Raw genomic sequence first — 14155 nt, 5'->3', positions numbered from 1 at the left:
AAAAAAAAGCAACAGTGTGCTGAAGATATCATGAGCGTAATTCCTACAAGCCAAACTAATAGCCCTCTTTCCTGGACCATTTTGGGTATTTCCTTCCACTAAAAAAAAATAAAAATGCCATGTAATAAGTCCGGATGTCTTTTTGAAAGAACTACTATTTGTCTCCAGCCTTCCTGCTGAATTGTTACCTTGATCATTTTCCATTTTAATTCATGCTACTAAATATATATTATTTATTATAATATTTTTAATATATACATAAATCACAGAGTTAAAGTGAAAAAGAGAAAATTCAGTGTAGATGTTTTGTACGTACATAGCCACAAAAACTGACTGGGAAATGTAAATGGCATTATATATATGTAATATACGTACAAAACAGTATACTGAATTTTCTCTTTTTCACTTTAATTCTGTGATTTTTTAATACGCATATGTATGTAAATACATTCTTCAGCCACCTATCACAGTTTTGAGATCTTTTAGGGCAAATAAAGGGATGTAGTCCCTTTGCATATCCTCTGCTTTTCTGCTGACATCTGGCTCCGCGTAGTTTTCTTGCTTTCAAAATCCTATGCCTCTTCTATTGTTTCTCTGTAGTTTCTTATGCTTTACTAATTACCAAGACCGAAAGAAAAACACCTCTACTTGTGATGTATACCTGCATCTAGAAGCTTAAACAGAATACATTCCACTAGATCACACAAGCGCATATTCCAATCCTTCCATGCAGAAAGTACTTTGTATTTCCTCCTGTGTGTTTTCTTTAAAGCTAGTTACTATCCATAACATCTCAAAAGATTTTTTTATTATTACTTTGGACTGCTACTACTTTGAAGGAACAAAATCAGTATCTATAGTTAGAAGCATTTTGGCCTGGAGTTCTAAATCAGAAGTTGCATTTTGAAATAACGCGTGTGCCCAAGCACGGGATACTCCTCAGCTAACTAGAAACAAGACTGTGCAAACATAGTGAGCTCAGTAAAAGCCTTACTTATTTACTTAAAGCTGTCCAGGTAAAAGTTCTCAAGCTTTTGCCTTACCAAAGCAATGTCTGTCTATTCCAGGTATCATTTCCCAAGAGAAAATAGCTACGCACAGATCCCAGTGCAGAAAGTCAAATGGAAGATAACCAGACAAAGAAATTGATTGATAATTAAAGGAAAGCTTAGCAAAAGGACTATCAAAGAGTGTGGAAGATCAGAAAAGAGCTAAGGAGCTGGCCAAATGGAGGCAAATGCACACCAAAACATAAAAACACAAATACTAGTATTATGCTTTTAAGTTACCTGAGACGTAGTATGTGTTTTTGTTTTTTCTCCATGTTTTAAATTAATCAACAAGAGATACAAAATCTAAAATACATTTTCTTCAAGTTAGTTCAAAACAACTAATACTCTGCCCTTTACTTGTAAGAAGTGCCCCAAATTTCGAGGTATGCTCTTAGAACAATCGAAAACACCTCTGTTATGATCTGTAGTAATTCCTTTTCAATGCACAAAGGGAGAAAATCTTGTTTTATTTGTTCTTACACACATAATGGTGTGCTGAGCAGACACACAGGAGTTAGTGTTGTTTCGGGTAGGCTCATCTGCCAAGCCTGTATTCTAAAAGGGAATCTGTCTTTGTTTTCACAGCAATAGACAAATTCATGTATGTAGCTCCTTATCTACACTAGAGGGAGATCACTGTCACCAACAGGTTTGGTCCCGTTAACACATCTCAGTTTCCTCACTGTAAATGAGATCAAGAAAAATCAGATTTGTTGGAGTAAGAGATATGTCTCACTTCAAAGATCTGTAAATAATTTCCATCCTAAATATTGTTTTCCGCGTTGTTTAAACAAAATACCTGAAGGAACCTTATCACAAGTTGAGAGCAATGCTTACAGCCCCACCTGGTGCTCAAAACAAAAATTAGCAGAGGCAAAGTCTTAGGGTTGTTTTCCCAACGCATGTAATAGACACATATTTGTTGTTGGAGTTTCCCCTGAAAATGATCTGCTATATGCAAAGCTTCTAATAAATGATCTAATAAATGTGCTTTAAAGAGCAAATGGACTTCTGTAATAGAAAATCAGTTAAAAGAGTTTCTAACAACAACAAAAAATACTGGAAAACAATTTGCATTATTAATACTACCAGATGAACATACTTGTGAAGGATAGGTTTATTGTAAAATTGAAAAAAGAGAGATTTAACATTTTATGTATGGTTTTAAATTATGAGGTCATTTTCCATTCAAAATTGTTTTGCAAAATTACAAATCTATCAGTCCAAAAGAGCACACTGATGTTTGTAGGATCACAGTACTACAGGCTTAGCTTTTTACCTACCTTATCAGCTGTATTAAAAAAGTCATTGGCCTCTTGTAATAAGGCTTTCCTCTCTTCCATATGGCAACACACTTCTCCTCGCAACAGATAGATTTTCTGATTTGAAATATTTAAGTGTTCTTTTTCTGTGTAGTCTTCTGAAAGCAAGATGTTAAGTGCTTCAGCTTCTAGTTGTTCCACAGTGGAGTTCCATTCCTAGTAAGAAAAGTTCAATTTTAATCAACTGCACAAAGGAAAGCAATATACCTTCACAACAGTCATATAAATACTGGAAAACATATATTGCATTTACTGGCCTGAAACATATAATCTTTTGAAGCTATTTCTTCCAAGACAAATTTCTCAGCAAATTGTTTCAGCACAGTTATCAGCAGTGGCATCTCACATTCCTTCACAGAGTTTCACAGGCAGGAGGAGTCACTATCTCAGGCATATAGATGTATTCACCCTATGTACACATACTGTGTATCTATTCACACAGTTAATGCTTCAGTTCATGTTTTCCTATTCTTTTTAAAACTTAATTCACTAATCAATTATCTTATGTCTTACTTTCACTCTGACTTCCATTTCTTTATGTTCTTGAAGTAACTCTTCATTTTCCAATAATGATGAGCCCAGGTTTTGCTTTTGAATATAATCCCTGATGTTTTTCTCATACCAGGATGTTACCTAGATAAATAATATAAAAGATTATCAGCCAATGCAAGATTTGTTAAGTGTCTGTCCACTCTTTCGGATATGTACAAGAAGATTTCACCTACAAAAAGCCCTAATTTACATTCCTTTCATTTTTCATTTCTAATGTTCATGCCTTTACCCAAATATTTACATTTGTATTACCTTAATGTTACTAAAAGCAGAATTGAAGTGTCATGACAAAAATAAACACCTACTGAAATATATGTAACAAAATAGGGACAAAAATATATTCATGGAGGAATTTCAGACAACATTTTAATGCATTAAAGGAACACATTCACATTTTCCTACAAACTTGCAAGCTAAACTCTGTGCTTTCATTCTAGCTATTGCAACACTATGATGTGTACAGATATTGGATAAAGTCAAAGTGCACCATGAGCAGATGTAGGACACAATTAGATAAATTCTCTCCATCAGTGTTGGTGCATTAGCTACTGCTATGGATTTCTCTCATATGTGCACTTACACATTTGGCTTTGAACATAATTGTTAAAATATCCATTTTTAATAACAGAAATATGCTTTCAAGCAAATAAACAGAACCTTTCTATATCCCAATATATAGAGATATTTGTAAGCAATTAAGGTCATAAATATTGATTTGCTGTCAAAAGATAACAAGGGAAAAAGAATTCCCTGCATTTACTTAGGTAAGATGCGATGACACCCTTTAATTTACTGGACTACAATACTTGCTTTTTCCGTCAGTTAAACTGTCTTTATTAAAAATAAAAGTTTTGTGACTTACACCAACAGTTTGTCTTCCATAAACCTGTCTGGATAACCAGTGTGAGTATACTCACCTGTCTTCTGATTTTTACTCAGCTCTTACCTCTGTCCTCGATACTACTAGGGACCAAGATTAGTTTCAGTTTTCTCATACATGCATGATTGGGTAGATAGAAAAAAATTACATTCATAAGTCTTCCAAAGATAATTAATTATGCACAAAATAGCCCAACCTGTCTCCGATCTCCATTACTAATAGAGATTATCAGAAAATATGCTGATGATAATTTCAGGGTGGAAAGCCAGACGCCCTTCTTTAAAAGAAAAATAATTACATGTTCCTATATTAAAATTACTGATAAAGAAACATTACAACCATGCTTATAAGATTATCACATTCCAACTAGAGATTAAAGCAAGGTGCAGCATTTTTAGAAGCAGGTAGCATGTAGGGATCTTTACATCTGTTTGGGTATTTTTTGTTGTTGCTTTAATGCAGACTTCTGCACTATGCAGAAGTAATTATGCATTGAAAAACAGAAGCAGTACAAAGAGCAAAAATCCACTCATATCCTATACAGCAAAGCTCGTCTCCAGAACTCTACTTTCTTTGTATCCCAGGAACTCTCATTAATGATAATGTGAGTTCACTATGCTGTTTTTACATATGTAGCATCATTTGACATCAATTCTTCAAATATAGAGACTAAAATACATTTCAAATCACTGAGAGGTTTTGATTTTCTGCCAGCACAAAAATATACATGTAACATATTGGAGACAAGAGGGATAAATTTTGTATAAAGTCTTTAAAAGTTAATTTCCCAGAGTTTGTATCTAAAAATGAGTATATTATTTGCCCACGATGCAGACATTACACAGGCTTGACTCTATGCAAAGGCTAAACATTGTATTTCAGTAAGTCTATTAAACCTATTTGAATTTGTCCCTTCCAGTGGATATTATCTTCAGCCTGGATGCGGGCAGGATCTAACAGGTGGTTAACTGTCAGGTCCTTCTCTCTTGATGATCAGAAAAAGCTTGCCAGCAGATAACAGTTTCTATACCTACCTAGCAGGAAAAAAGAAACATCCACAAGGAAAACTCATTGCATAGTATTTTCAACCATACCAAAATTAGGACAAATAAAGACAAATATTCAAAAGTTGGAATCTCAAACAAAAATGGCTTTGATATATTGGATCAATAAATAAAGTTCCCTTTCTATAATAGTCTATTGTAAAACAGCGTGTGGAATTGTTATTTTATTGTTACTGTGACTTGCCTTACTATGATGCACCATACCTGGTTCTCCTGTTGATGCCAAAGACATATCTGTAAAACCTGCTCTAGACCTCGACGCTGGTGTTTAAGAGATCTGTCTAGTTGTCTTCGTCTGTCTTGTAGCAGTTCAAGGAGGTTGTCAATTTTCAAGCAGCTGCTCTGAGCTCCCTGAATCAGCTCAGGATTTGCGTTTGGTCCCTCATGTTTGAATTCTTCAATGAATTCAGTTAGCTCATGGCTTTTGTTCAAAAGTGCAAGTGATTTTTCCAAGAGCTCTGTAAGAAGAGAAATTGATAAGTTGAAGAAAAAACAATCCAAGAACACCATATAATTTGTAAATTTAGTACTGTTATTATAATTCCAATATTATATAATTTCAATATTATTTAAAATATTTTGTCCAAGATAAAAAAAATACATGAAGAAGCAAAATTATGCTTGAAAGAATCAGCACAATCACACTCTGTCAGGAGAATACTGTACCTTTTGTATGATGTTCCTGTTGCTGAAGGAGTTCTCTTAAACTGTCAACGTTGTCAAACTCTTGAGCATTTTTCACGAAATCTTCAACTTGGTCAATTTTAACAGCAAACTGCATTAGAAAAACAAAGTGTGGCAGGAAGCACAGTAAAATTGTCTTTCACAGAACTAGATCACAATCCTTTTCCCAAGAATTTAATCTCTATTATAGGGCAAATTCATTGCAAGTTCTCAGAAAAAGTGCATTATTACTAACTGATAGTTACAGATTCTCAGTGCCATTTCTTTTGGAATTCTCATTGATTGAGAGGACCCAAAATTCATTTGTCATACTCTGAAACTACAGTCTGTCACTTTGTATGAGTACCTCAAACAGAGTCTATGCACATATTCTGCATCTTAGCCGATCCTTATCAATTGCATTGCTCCTTTTCAACAGTGAAGAAAGCAGAGTTAATACTTGTATTTCAGTGTAATAAAAGGTGTTGAAACCCACAATGAAATCAAGGAAAATTAAAAATAAGCCCTCTGCTTTCTGTACCTTTTCTAATTTTCCAGATTTTCCTCTCTTGATCTGTATGCTATGAAAGAAATCCATCTGGCATCAGCATTTGGGATTCTACTTCTTATTTTTCATTAAAGAGTACCCTTGAGATGTTTGTGTTCCATCACAGTGTAAACAAAGATTTCCATTATTGCAGGTTGTCATTTAAAGAAAAACCTCCCCATAAGAAGTTTGAGCGATTCCTATTTAAATCAATATTACATTTCTTCCTTTCATCTAAATATAGTGGGTATGATCCATACTATGCTCCAGCTGCTGTATTTTGCTTTAATGATATAAGGCTGCTGCAGGGACAATTCAATCATCCCCTCAGGGATTTAGTGCACCAAGTTGATCTCTGCTGATACAGAATTTTACAGAGCTACATATGCCACCAGATCTTTCTTTGTATAATTACATATAGCCAGGACACAACAATTAGTAAGCCAATTGTTGATCTTGCAGATTTTCTCTTGGAGCTGTTAGAACAGACAGCAGTAGAATATTTGCTTCTTTAATTTACTATATGGCCCTTAGCCATTAGTTAAAAAAAACTATCAGAGGGATTTATTAAACTATTTAAGTTCCAGCAATGTGGAGATGACTGAAGGCAGGGAGCAACACAGTATAACCCTGCTTTAGCTCCTTGTATATGGATGAGTTAGGATAAGAGCCACAAAGAAGAATGGGGGAAAAGGAAAACATTTTGAAATCTGACTCCACATAGACAGCTGGACAGAGAAGTCTTGAGTGAAAGTATGCCAGGTTACACTAATGTTTTATTTGCAAGCATAATTACAGTAACTGTATGCAGATACAGTATAAAACCTTCAGTGTCTAGTCATTACTAAGCATCAACAAACATCTGAGAATTTAGCTCTTTTAAATTTGGAATAGTTTGAAACATAATGAATGAAAGGAACACTAGAACACAGCCACTGAATTACATGTTTTAAGTTTTTGTCCAGTTATGTTTTTCACTGTCTCTTTTCTGTCAAGTACAAATTTTGGAAACATCATGATTATGATTACTCTTAAAGCCTACATTTCATCTTTGTTCCATTTCATCCTTATCTAAGCAGGACAGAAAAGAAACATAGATCAAGCTAATAACAGAGTAGAAATACAGTGAAAAGAGATCGTGTAAGATGTGGGAGGACTCCAATCAAGATTCATTTGATTTAAATACAAACCTCCAGAGCATTTTCAAAGAACACTGTAGTAAGTTCCAGAAGTGCCTGTCTCTTCTCTAACATAATTACGAGGGCATCCCATGCATCCCCAAGCGTCTCTGCCATGGCATCATACACCTGACTCTTGTCCTTGTTCTCCTCAGCAGCCTTGTCTGCTTCATGCAGCAGGTCCCACACCTGATCTTCCAAAGCCTGAGATGAAAAAAAATAAGAAATCTGTAAATTAAACCCAAAACACTAAGCTGATATCAGGATACCTTTCCAGTGGATCTGAAATTATCCACAAGTCTCTTACTTGTGTACTTTATTTCTAGCTCCTTGTGACTTAGCATGCTTCACTGCCAGTTTCTGAATTTCTCCTGCATTTCAGAGGCAACAGTTTTATGAAATTTCAATAAAAGGAAGTGTTAAGGTTATCATTCTATCTCTAAAAATTTAGATTCAATGTCTTTTACATCTATTTGAACACAGATCTTCCTGAAAGCAGAAGAAATGCAGATAATCCGGATCTTCTTTCATATGTCATCATATTCTTTTGACATCACAGGGAAAAGCAAAAAAGTTCAAAGCTTTAGAAGTTTTTCAATCTCTGATGATTTTAATATTATCCAGAAAAAGCCTAGTTTAAACACATTGATGTATTTTCTAAAAGAAGCAAGTTACAGGCAATGTCTCAAGTAGAGCTTGTTGCACTGCCAAAGCTGGACACAAAATAGTAAATATTCTATTGTCAAGACAACAATTTTTTTATTTCATTCCCTTTAATAATGCCATCATGACAAAGATAATTGCTAGGCCAGTTTCAGCTTACATTAAAACCTTCAATGTCAAGAAAATTGATGATGTTTGTTGCATGCTTTCTTTCTCTCCTGCCTCAGATTTTCATCATAGACATGAAAATAAAGTATACCTGCTGTTCTTACAGATGTTATCAGATAAATACGTAATGAAAAAATAAATCTATATTAGACAAGTTCAAACCCATGATAAATCACTCTGTGACATAAAGACTATTACAGACTAAGAAACTGGAAAGCCTGAAATTCTTCTGTCAGTTCAAATTCTTAGCTTGAAGAGACTCATCAGTTCCCTCAAAAAGCAGCACTGTTAGTATAGTAATAATAAACTAAGGGATTTTTATTCCTTCACTGATAGAAATGGAATGGAATTACTTCAAATTATCTTTACACACAGTTAACTGAGGAAAAAAGTTGGATTTTTCTTGGCTTTACTGAAACCTGATATGTGAAATATATCAGGCAAAATGCAATGGCAAAACAGGCATAAAACAAACCCATCTCAATCTGAATTATATGGAAAAGCCATTATTTGCAGCACCATGAATGTACGCTTACTGTTGGTGATAAACCCAACAAATCAAAATCCAGTGTTCTAGAGAAAAAACACACTTCGTTTTCTGCATACCAGAAATGGGAATTGATGCTTTCTACTCCTTCAATGAATCTAGATCTTTTTGTTCTGTTAAATCTCTGCCCTGATTACCTTATACTATAAAAGAAAAAGATAAAATCCCCTGAATGCTACCTCTACTATATTTTAATGGAAATCTAATTCATATATTTTCAAAATGATGAATGCTGCCATGCTAATGTAACTATTGATAGCATCTGCTTTAAATTTCCATTACACCATAAGTGTCAGACCAGGAAAAGCAGCTGGCCTTCAAAGTCTACTCCAAAGTACTGCAGTTACATTTTACTCAGGAGAAAAAAAATACCTCACGATGTAAACTAAAGTGTTTTTTTTTTATTCCCCACTCACAGAAATGATTATTATTAGAAATAACAAACAACAGCACTGACTCACTGTAATTTTTAAATGACAGACTTTGTGGTCATATCATTAAATAAAATATAAAAACCAGCATGAAAACCATGATATTGGTCAGTTAAGGAACTAAGCTCATGAAGATTTTAAATGAAAAATGATCTTTCACTGCAGTCTTCAGGTCAGCTCTTTGAAATCTTTATTGCTTTTCCTTTCGTTGGTTTGCATCATTATTTATCAATTACTATTGTGCTGTCAAAGCTATAAAATTGGGCTGCCCACATATATATACAAAATCTCTTCAGAATCAGGGCCTTTGCTCTTTGTTCAACCTGAAGAATAAGACAAAGTCTAAGTGTTAAGTACTACATACTGTGTTGGATTAATCTTGCCCATAGATTTGAAGTAAGTTTGGTTTGTTTCCCAGATACTGAGGAAAACGAAAAATCTTTTGACAGACTTAAAGATGCTTAAAGGTCGAAGAGGGCAATAGGGCAGAGAAAATAACAGAGTATTTAAACAGAGATATTTTTAAATCCCTGTTCTACTTCAGTCCTCTTCCCTTTGCTAAACAAGCATTTATTGTAGAACAAAAGAAACATGATAGAAGATTAGTGAAATAAACATAGAGATAGTCAGAATTTGGTAGGAAGCACTTATCTCATTATTCCTAAACTTCATTACTGGTTTGCATCTCAAAAATCTAAGATTGAAAAAAAGAACAGAAAAAGTGTTTACTGAATCCTAACTTCTCCACCGTGTTGGTTTTTTTTAATCACTTGCAAAATAACATCTGTCATATGATAAAAAACAATTGAACTTTGCAGCTAATTACATAAGCCAAGCACCTTAATAATTGTATGTAAATACTGCAGATGACTTTAACAAATAATTTATTCCATAGCAAATTTATTGAAGAATAATCATTATGAGTCTATTTTTACTCTAACTGAAAGATGCCAAGTAATTACATAAAAAAAAGAACTAAAAACACCCACACCCTTTATACCTTTACTCATTGAAGTACATAATTTTTTGAATTGTTTCCCATGATTGTTTGGGAATTTATGTTCTGTAAATCAAAATAAATTAATTAGCGGACTGCTCAGGTGAATGAGCCAAATTAATAACAACGTTTGTTTTAAAATGAAGCTTGGATTTATTTCTGCCTTGGAAAACTCCTTCCACAAACAGTTCAATGAAAAAAAACAGAACTCTCAAGACAAAGCAAGAATGCTGCTGTTCACCTTAGGGAGGATTTTATCATCATAACCAAAAACATAGCGAAGTATGCACACACACTTTTTAATGACTCAGAAAGCATTAGCATTTGGAGACTGCTGCTGATTTCCAGGTAGAGATTCTGCTGGAAACTACAGAATTATGGAGACTGACAATACTGAAGGATCAAATCACAAAGAGAAAGGGCTCCTGTTCCAAACTTGAGAACATTTACCTTTATTCTTAACCCTGCACAAAAGTGACACCTTATTTCAGTTCACAACAAATGCATCAGTGACAGCAGCATCTATACTTGTGAAATGAATTAACGGTTACAAAGGAACCTATCCCTCTTTAACAGGTACAACATTTATCTCCAAAGGAAAACAAGCCCATATGTTTGCCTAAAGGAAATGTCAAGTATATACAAACTTTCCTGATCAATTAAATATCACTGAATAAAACTAAGCAACTAAGCAACATTTTGCTGCTTAAATCACTGTTGCTAAATAAGTTAAACTCCTGGGCTGCTACCAGTCAGCACATCAATTTAACAAAAAGAAACAGAACAATTTCCACTACAAAAGAAATCAAAACCACACATATAAGTGAAATCTCTCTCAACCCATAAACATTTGAAATGAGGAGCTTTTCAAAAGTTTTATTCTGCTTTTCAACTTAAGTAGAGTTCCCTGTTCCCAAATTAAATGGAACTTGAAAGCAGTAGAGAATAAAACAGTATTTCCTACCAAAGGAAATTATTTTGGATATGGTTTTTTTCCCCCTTATGTCCTAGTAAAGTACAAGTATCAATTCTTAATCACAATCATTCTGATCATCAAAAGCAGAAAATAAATATTTTAAAACTTATTAATTCATCAGGTCTGCTCTGAATATACTTTAAGGTACCACCTGTAAATCTGTGTGTCAAACTGGCTATTCAGCAGTGGTTTTCTGTTTCTATTTTTTGTTTATGTGGGTATTTTGGGTTTTTTTTTTAATACATGTTAACACTGCTGAATCAATAATAGATCTCTAGAATTGTGAGTGGATTACATTCCTTTTCCTGTAGCACCAGAAGTACTGTAAACTGATTACAGGTCACTGTGCCAAATTTTGTCCTTCCTTACATCTGCAAAACTTCAACTGACAAAGCTGAAAAAAGAATTTGTAACTTATTTGTGAATTATGAAACTTATATAATGAAATGAGACTAATGAAGTTAAAAAATAAATAACAATCACAACCAGGATGAACTTCCTGTATAGCATGGAATAAAGACAATATATTTCTACCTGTCAGCAAGGTTAAATAACTCAGAAATTATCTTCTCCTAGTCCATAGGTACTTGAGAACTGACTCAAAAATTGTTTTGTATTAATCATAGTTCTCTGATTAGATAGAACTGGTTTCCCTTACAAATCATTGATAGCCCATGAGTTTTTTCCTGTCCTGTGCATAAACTTAATTTTAAATCAGATTGACTTCGTAAGCAAGACAAATTCAAGTACATAGGTATCCAGAATCAGTATCTGACTATAATGAAACATTTACTTTGTGCTGTTTTTTAATACTACAGTGGAAGTCTTAAAAAAAAACAACACCAGGCAAACAACATCGCCAAACATTCAAAGCTGTGTCAGTGTTATACTTCTAAGTTCTGGTGACTGAAAAATTCCACAACAGTTGCAATTATGCTTTGAGGATCCAAGACAATCAATTCTTAATTATTGTTTTGTCTTGTGAACTATTTGCAGCTCAAAAAAAAAAAAGGTCACATTTGTAAATATTACATCCTCTCTTCTTTTTAATGAAGTACAGTAGAAAAAGTTTTTCCCCTTGCTATATTGCAAATTTCTAATATTTTGAAACATTACAGGTAGATAATAAGCGATGAGGCAACTTTTCCTATTCATCAAGGATTAATCATTGAAACAATCATCATTAAGATAACATTAGATACAAGACATTTACTACTTGGAATTTAGGAGGAAGTTTTTCCACACAGAGGGCGGTGACACACTGGAACAGGTTGCCCAAGGAGGTTGTGGATGCCCCATCACTGGAGGCATTCAAAGCCAGGCTGGATGTGGTTCTGGGCAGCCTGGTCTGGTGGTTGGCAACCCAGCACATAGCAGGGGGGTTGAAACTAGATGATTATCGTGGACCTTTTCAACCCAGACCATTCTATGATTCTATGATGTCTCTGATGAATACATTCATTTTCAGAAGTATGCTGCTATAATAGGATATTTCTTATTTGCTCCACAGAACTGTAGGAGGAGTAGTTGGACTGGAGCACAAGATCTTAGCTTCATCTTTATCCTTTTTAGACTATTTATAATGCATTCCAAATGCAAGTACAGTACCTGGTTCGAAGAGTACCAGTGTTAGATGGCAATAAAGATCAGGCATTTGTACAGGTATGTACAGTAGAATCACCCTCTGTGTTACCTAGTGGCTGTTTTTTTTTTTCTGTATTTTCTTGGTACTGTTTTTCTTCATGTTATACAAATTCCATACTATGTACCATATTAGATTATGTTCTCTACATACAGTATTAAACTTATCCATGTAAATATTCCATTATGTCATTATGTCCAAATTCTGCTCTCTGAAATGCTATAATTGGACTTTAACTTGTTAATCAGCTAAAATCTTATTTCAAGAAAAGTTACAGCCAACACTACAGTTTCATTTTTATCACAACTTACTTCAATTAATATTCAATGTAAACATACCTCAAATTTCTGGTTCACGCTTCCAAAATACTTGTTTGTGTTTACAATTGTTATTATATTCTAATCAAACTTCTCATACCATTGGAGAATAAATAAAAAATGTGATATTTCATTGCATTCAGCAGCAGGAGGAAGAATTTTTCACTGTAGGAAGACTGTAGGAATTTTTCACTTGGCAGTAAAGTGGAAAATACCATATCTTTGTTGCAGTTTTCAGAAAATCAGTTGTCACTGAGCATATTTTTTCAGTGCATAGGCTTAAATTTGATCTACTACACTGACAAACACAAAACTATATTTTCTGTGTGGAGTTAACTAAGAAACATCACAACAGCAGATGCACATACCTATAATGACTTCATATACTTTTGTGTTGCTTTATCAGATCTTACCTTAAGTTTAGTGAGGAGGAGTTCATGATCTTGTAGCAGTTTTTTTGCTTCATCTTGATTGCTGCCAATTTCTAATAAATTTGGTGTTGATTCAGCCAGCTGAAGTTTCACCCATTTTCCACACTGTAATAAGTAAACCATTACAGGCTTCAAAAAAAAAAAACTTTCCTTCCTTTCCTTACTTACATAGACTCTCAGTTCACACATACTTTCTGTGGTCATAGGATAACAGCAACCCATAGTCATATATTCAACAGTAGAATGAAGACACAGAAGTTAGAATACAAACCTGACTTCATTTGAAGCAGGTACCAAAATGACAGATTCTAGACTCACCCAGTCTGCTTGGATTTTGGTTTTGCCTACAAAAATTAAGATTATCACAATGAACCAAAAAGGTTTCTCCAACTCATCTCCCCTTTCAGCTGAAGACTGTGTAAATAGTTAAGGAAATTCATGGAGGAAGGAGGAACAAATATTTTTCTGCAGATGCAGTAACTGTAATTCCAAGTTTTACTTCTGTCACACAGATCTAACCTAATTTGTGCTGAGCATATAAAGATATTGCACAAAGAAGCTATGGGAGCAATTAATAGCTGTTGGAACAGGAACCCAAACAGCCAACTCTTATGCTGTCCTGGAGGATGTAGAAAGAAAGGAAGTGTGACAGCATCCCAAAGCACAACTCTTTCTCACGTGTCATTAGTGATAGGACCAGAGGGAATGGTTTCAAGCTACGGCAG

At 34.2% G+C, this 14155-nt stretch overlaps 1 protein-coding gene across 7 annotated transcripts in view; it reads right to left on the bottom strand.

The window, feature by feature from the left end:
- CCDC141 (coiled-coil domain containing 141) overlaps positions 1–14155 on the bottom strand; it is a 57845-nt gene that overhangs the window by 39959 nt on the left and 3731 nt on the right. For all 7 annotated transcript variants that reach the window (XM_010713550.3, XM_010713547.2, XM_010713552.2 and 4 more), the window contains exons 3-8: positions 13413–13535; positions 7271–7462; positions 5537–5645; positions 5075–5328; positions 2888–3007; positions 2336–2530 (exon numbers count right to left, since the gene is read on the bottom strand). In XM_010713550.3, coding sequence (XP_010711852.1) covers positions 2336–2530; positions 2888–3007; positions 5075–5328; positions 5537–5645; positions 7271–7462; positions 13413–13535 — 993 coding nt within the window. The remainder of the gene's footprint in view (positions 1–2335; positions 2531–2887; positions 3008–5074; positions 5329–5536; positions 5646–7270; positions 7463–13412; positions 13536–14155) is intronic.

Source organism: Meleagris gallopavo, chromosome 7 (genome assembly GCF_000146605.3).
Source record: "Meleagris gallopavo isolate NT-WF06-2002-E0010 breed Aviagen turkey brand Nicholas breeding stock chromosome 7, Turkey_5.1, whole genome shotgun sequence".
In the NCBI taxonomy this organism is placed as follows: Eukaryota; Metazoa; Chordata; class Aves; order Galliformes; family Phasianidae; genus Meleagris; species Meleagris gallopavo.
This window is presented reverse-complemented; position numbering and strand designations above follow the sequence as displayed.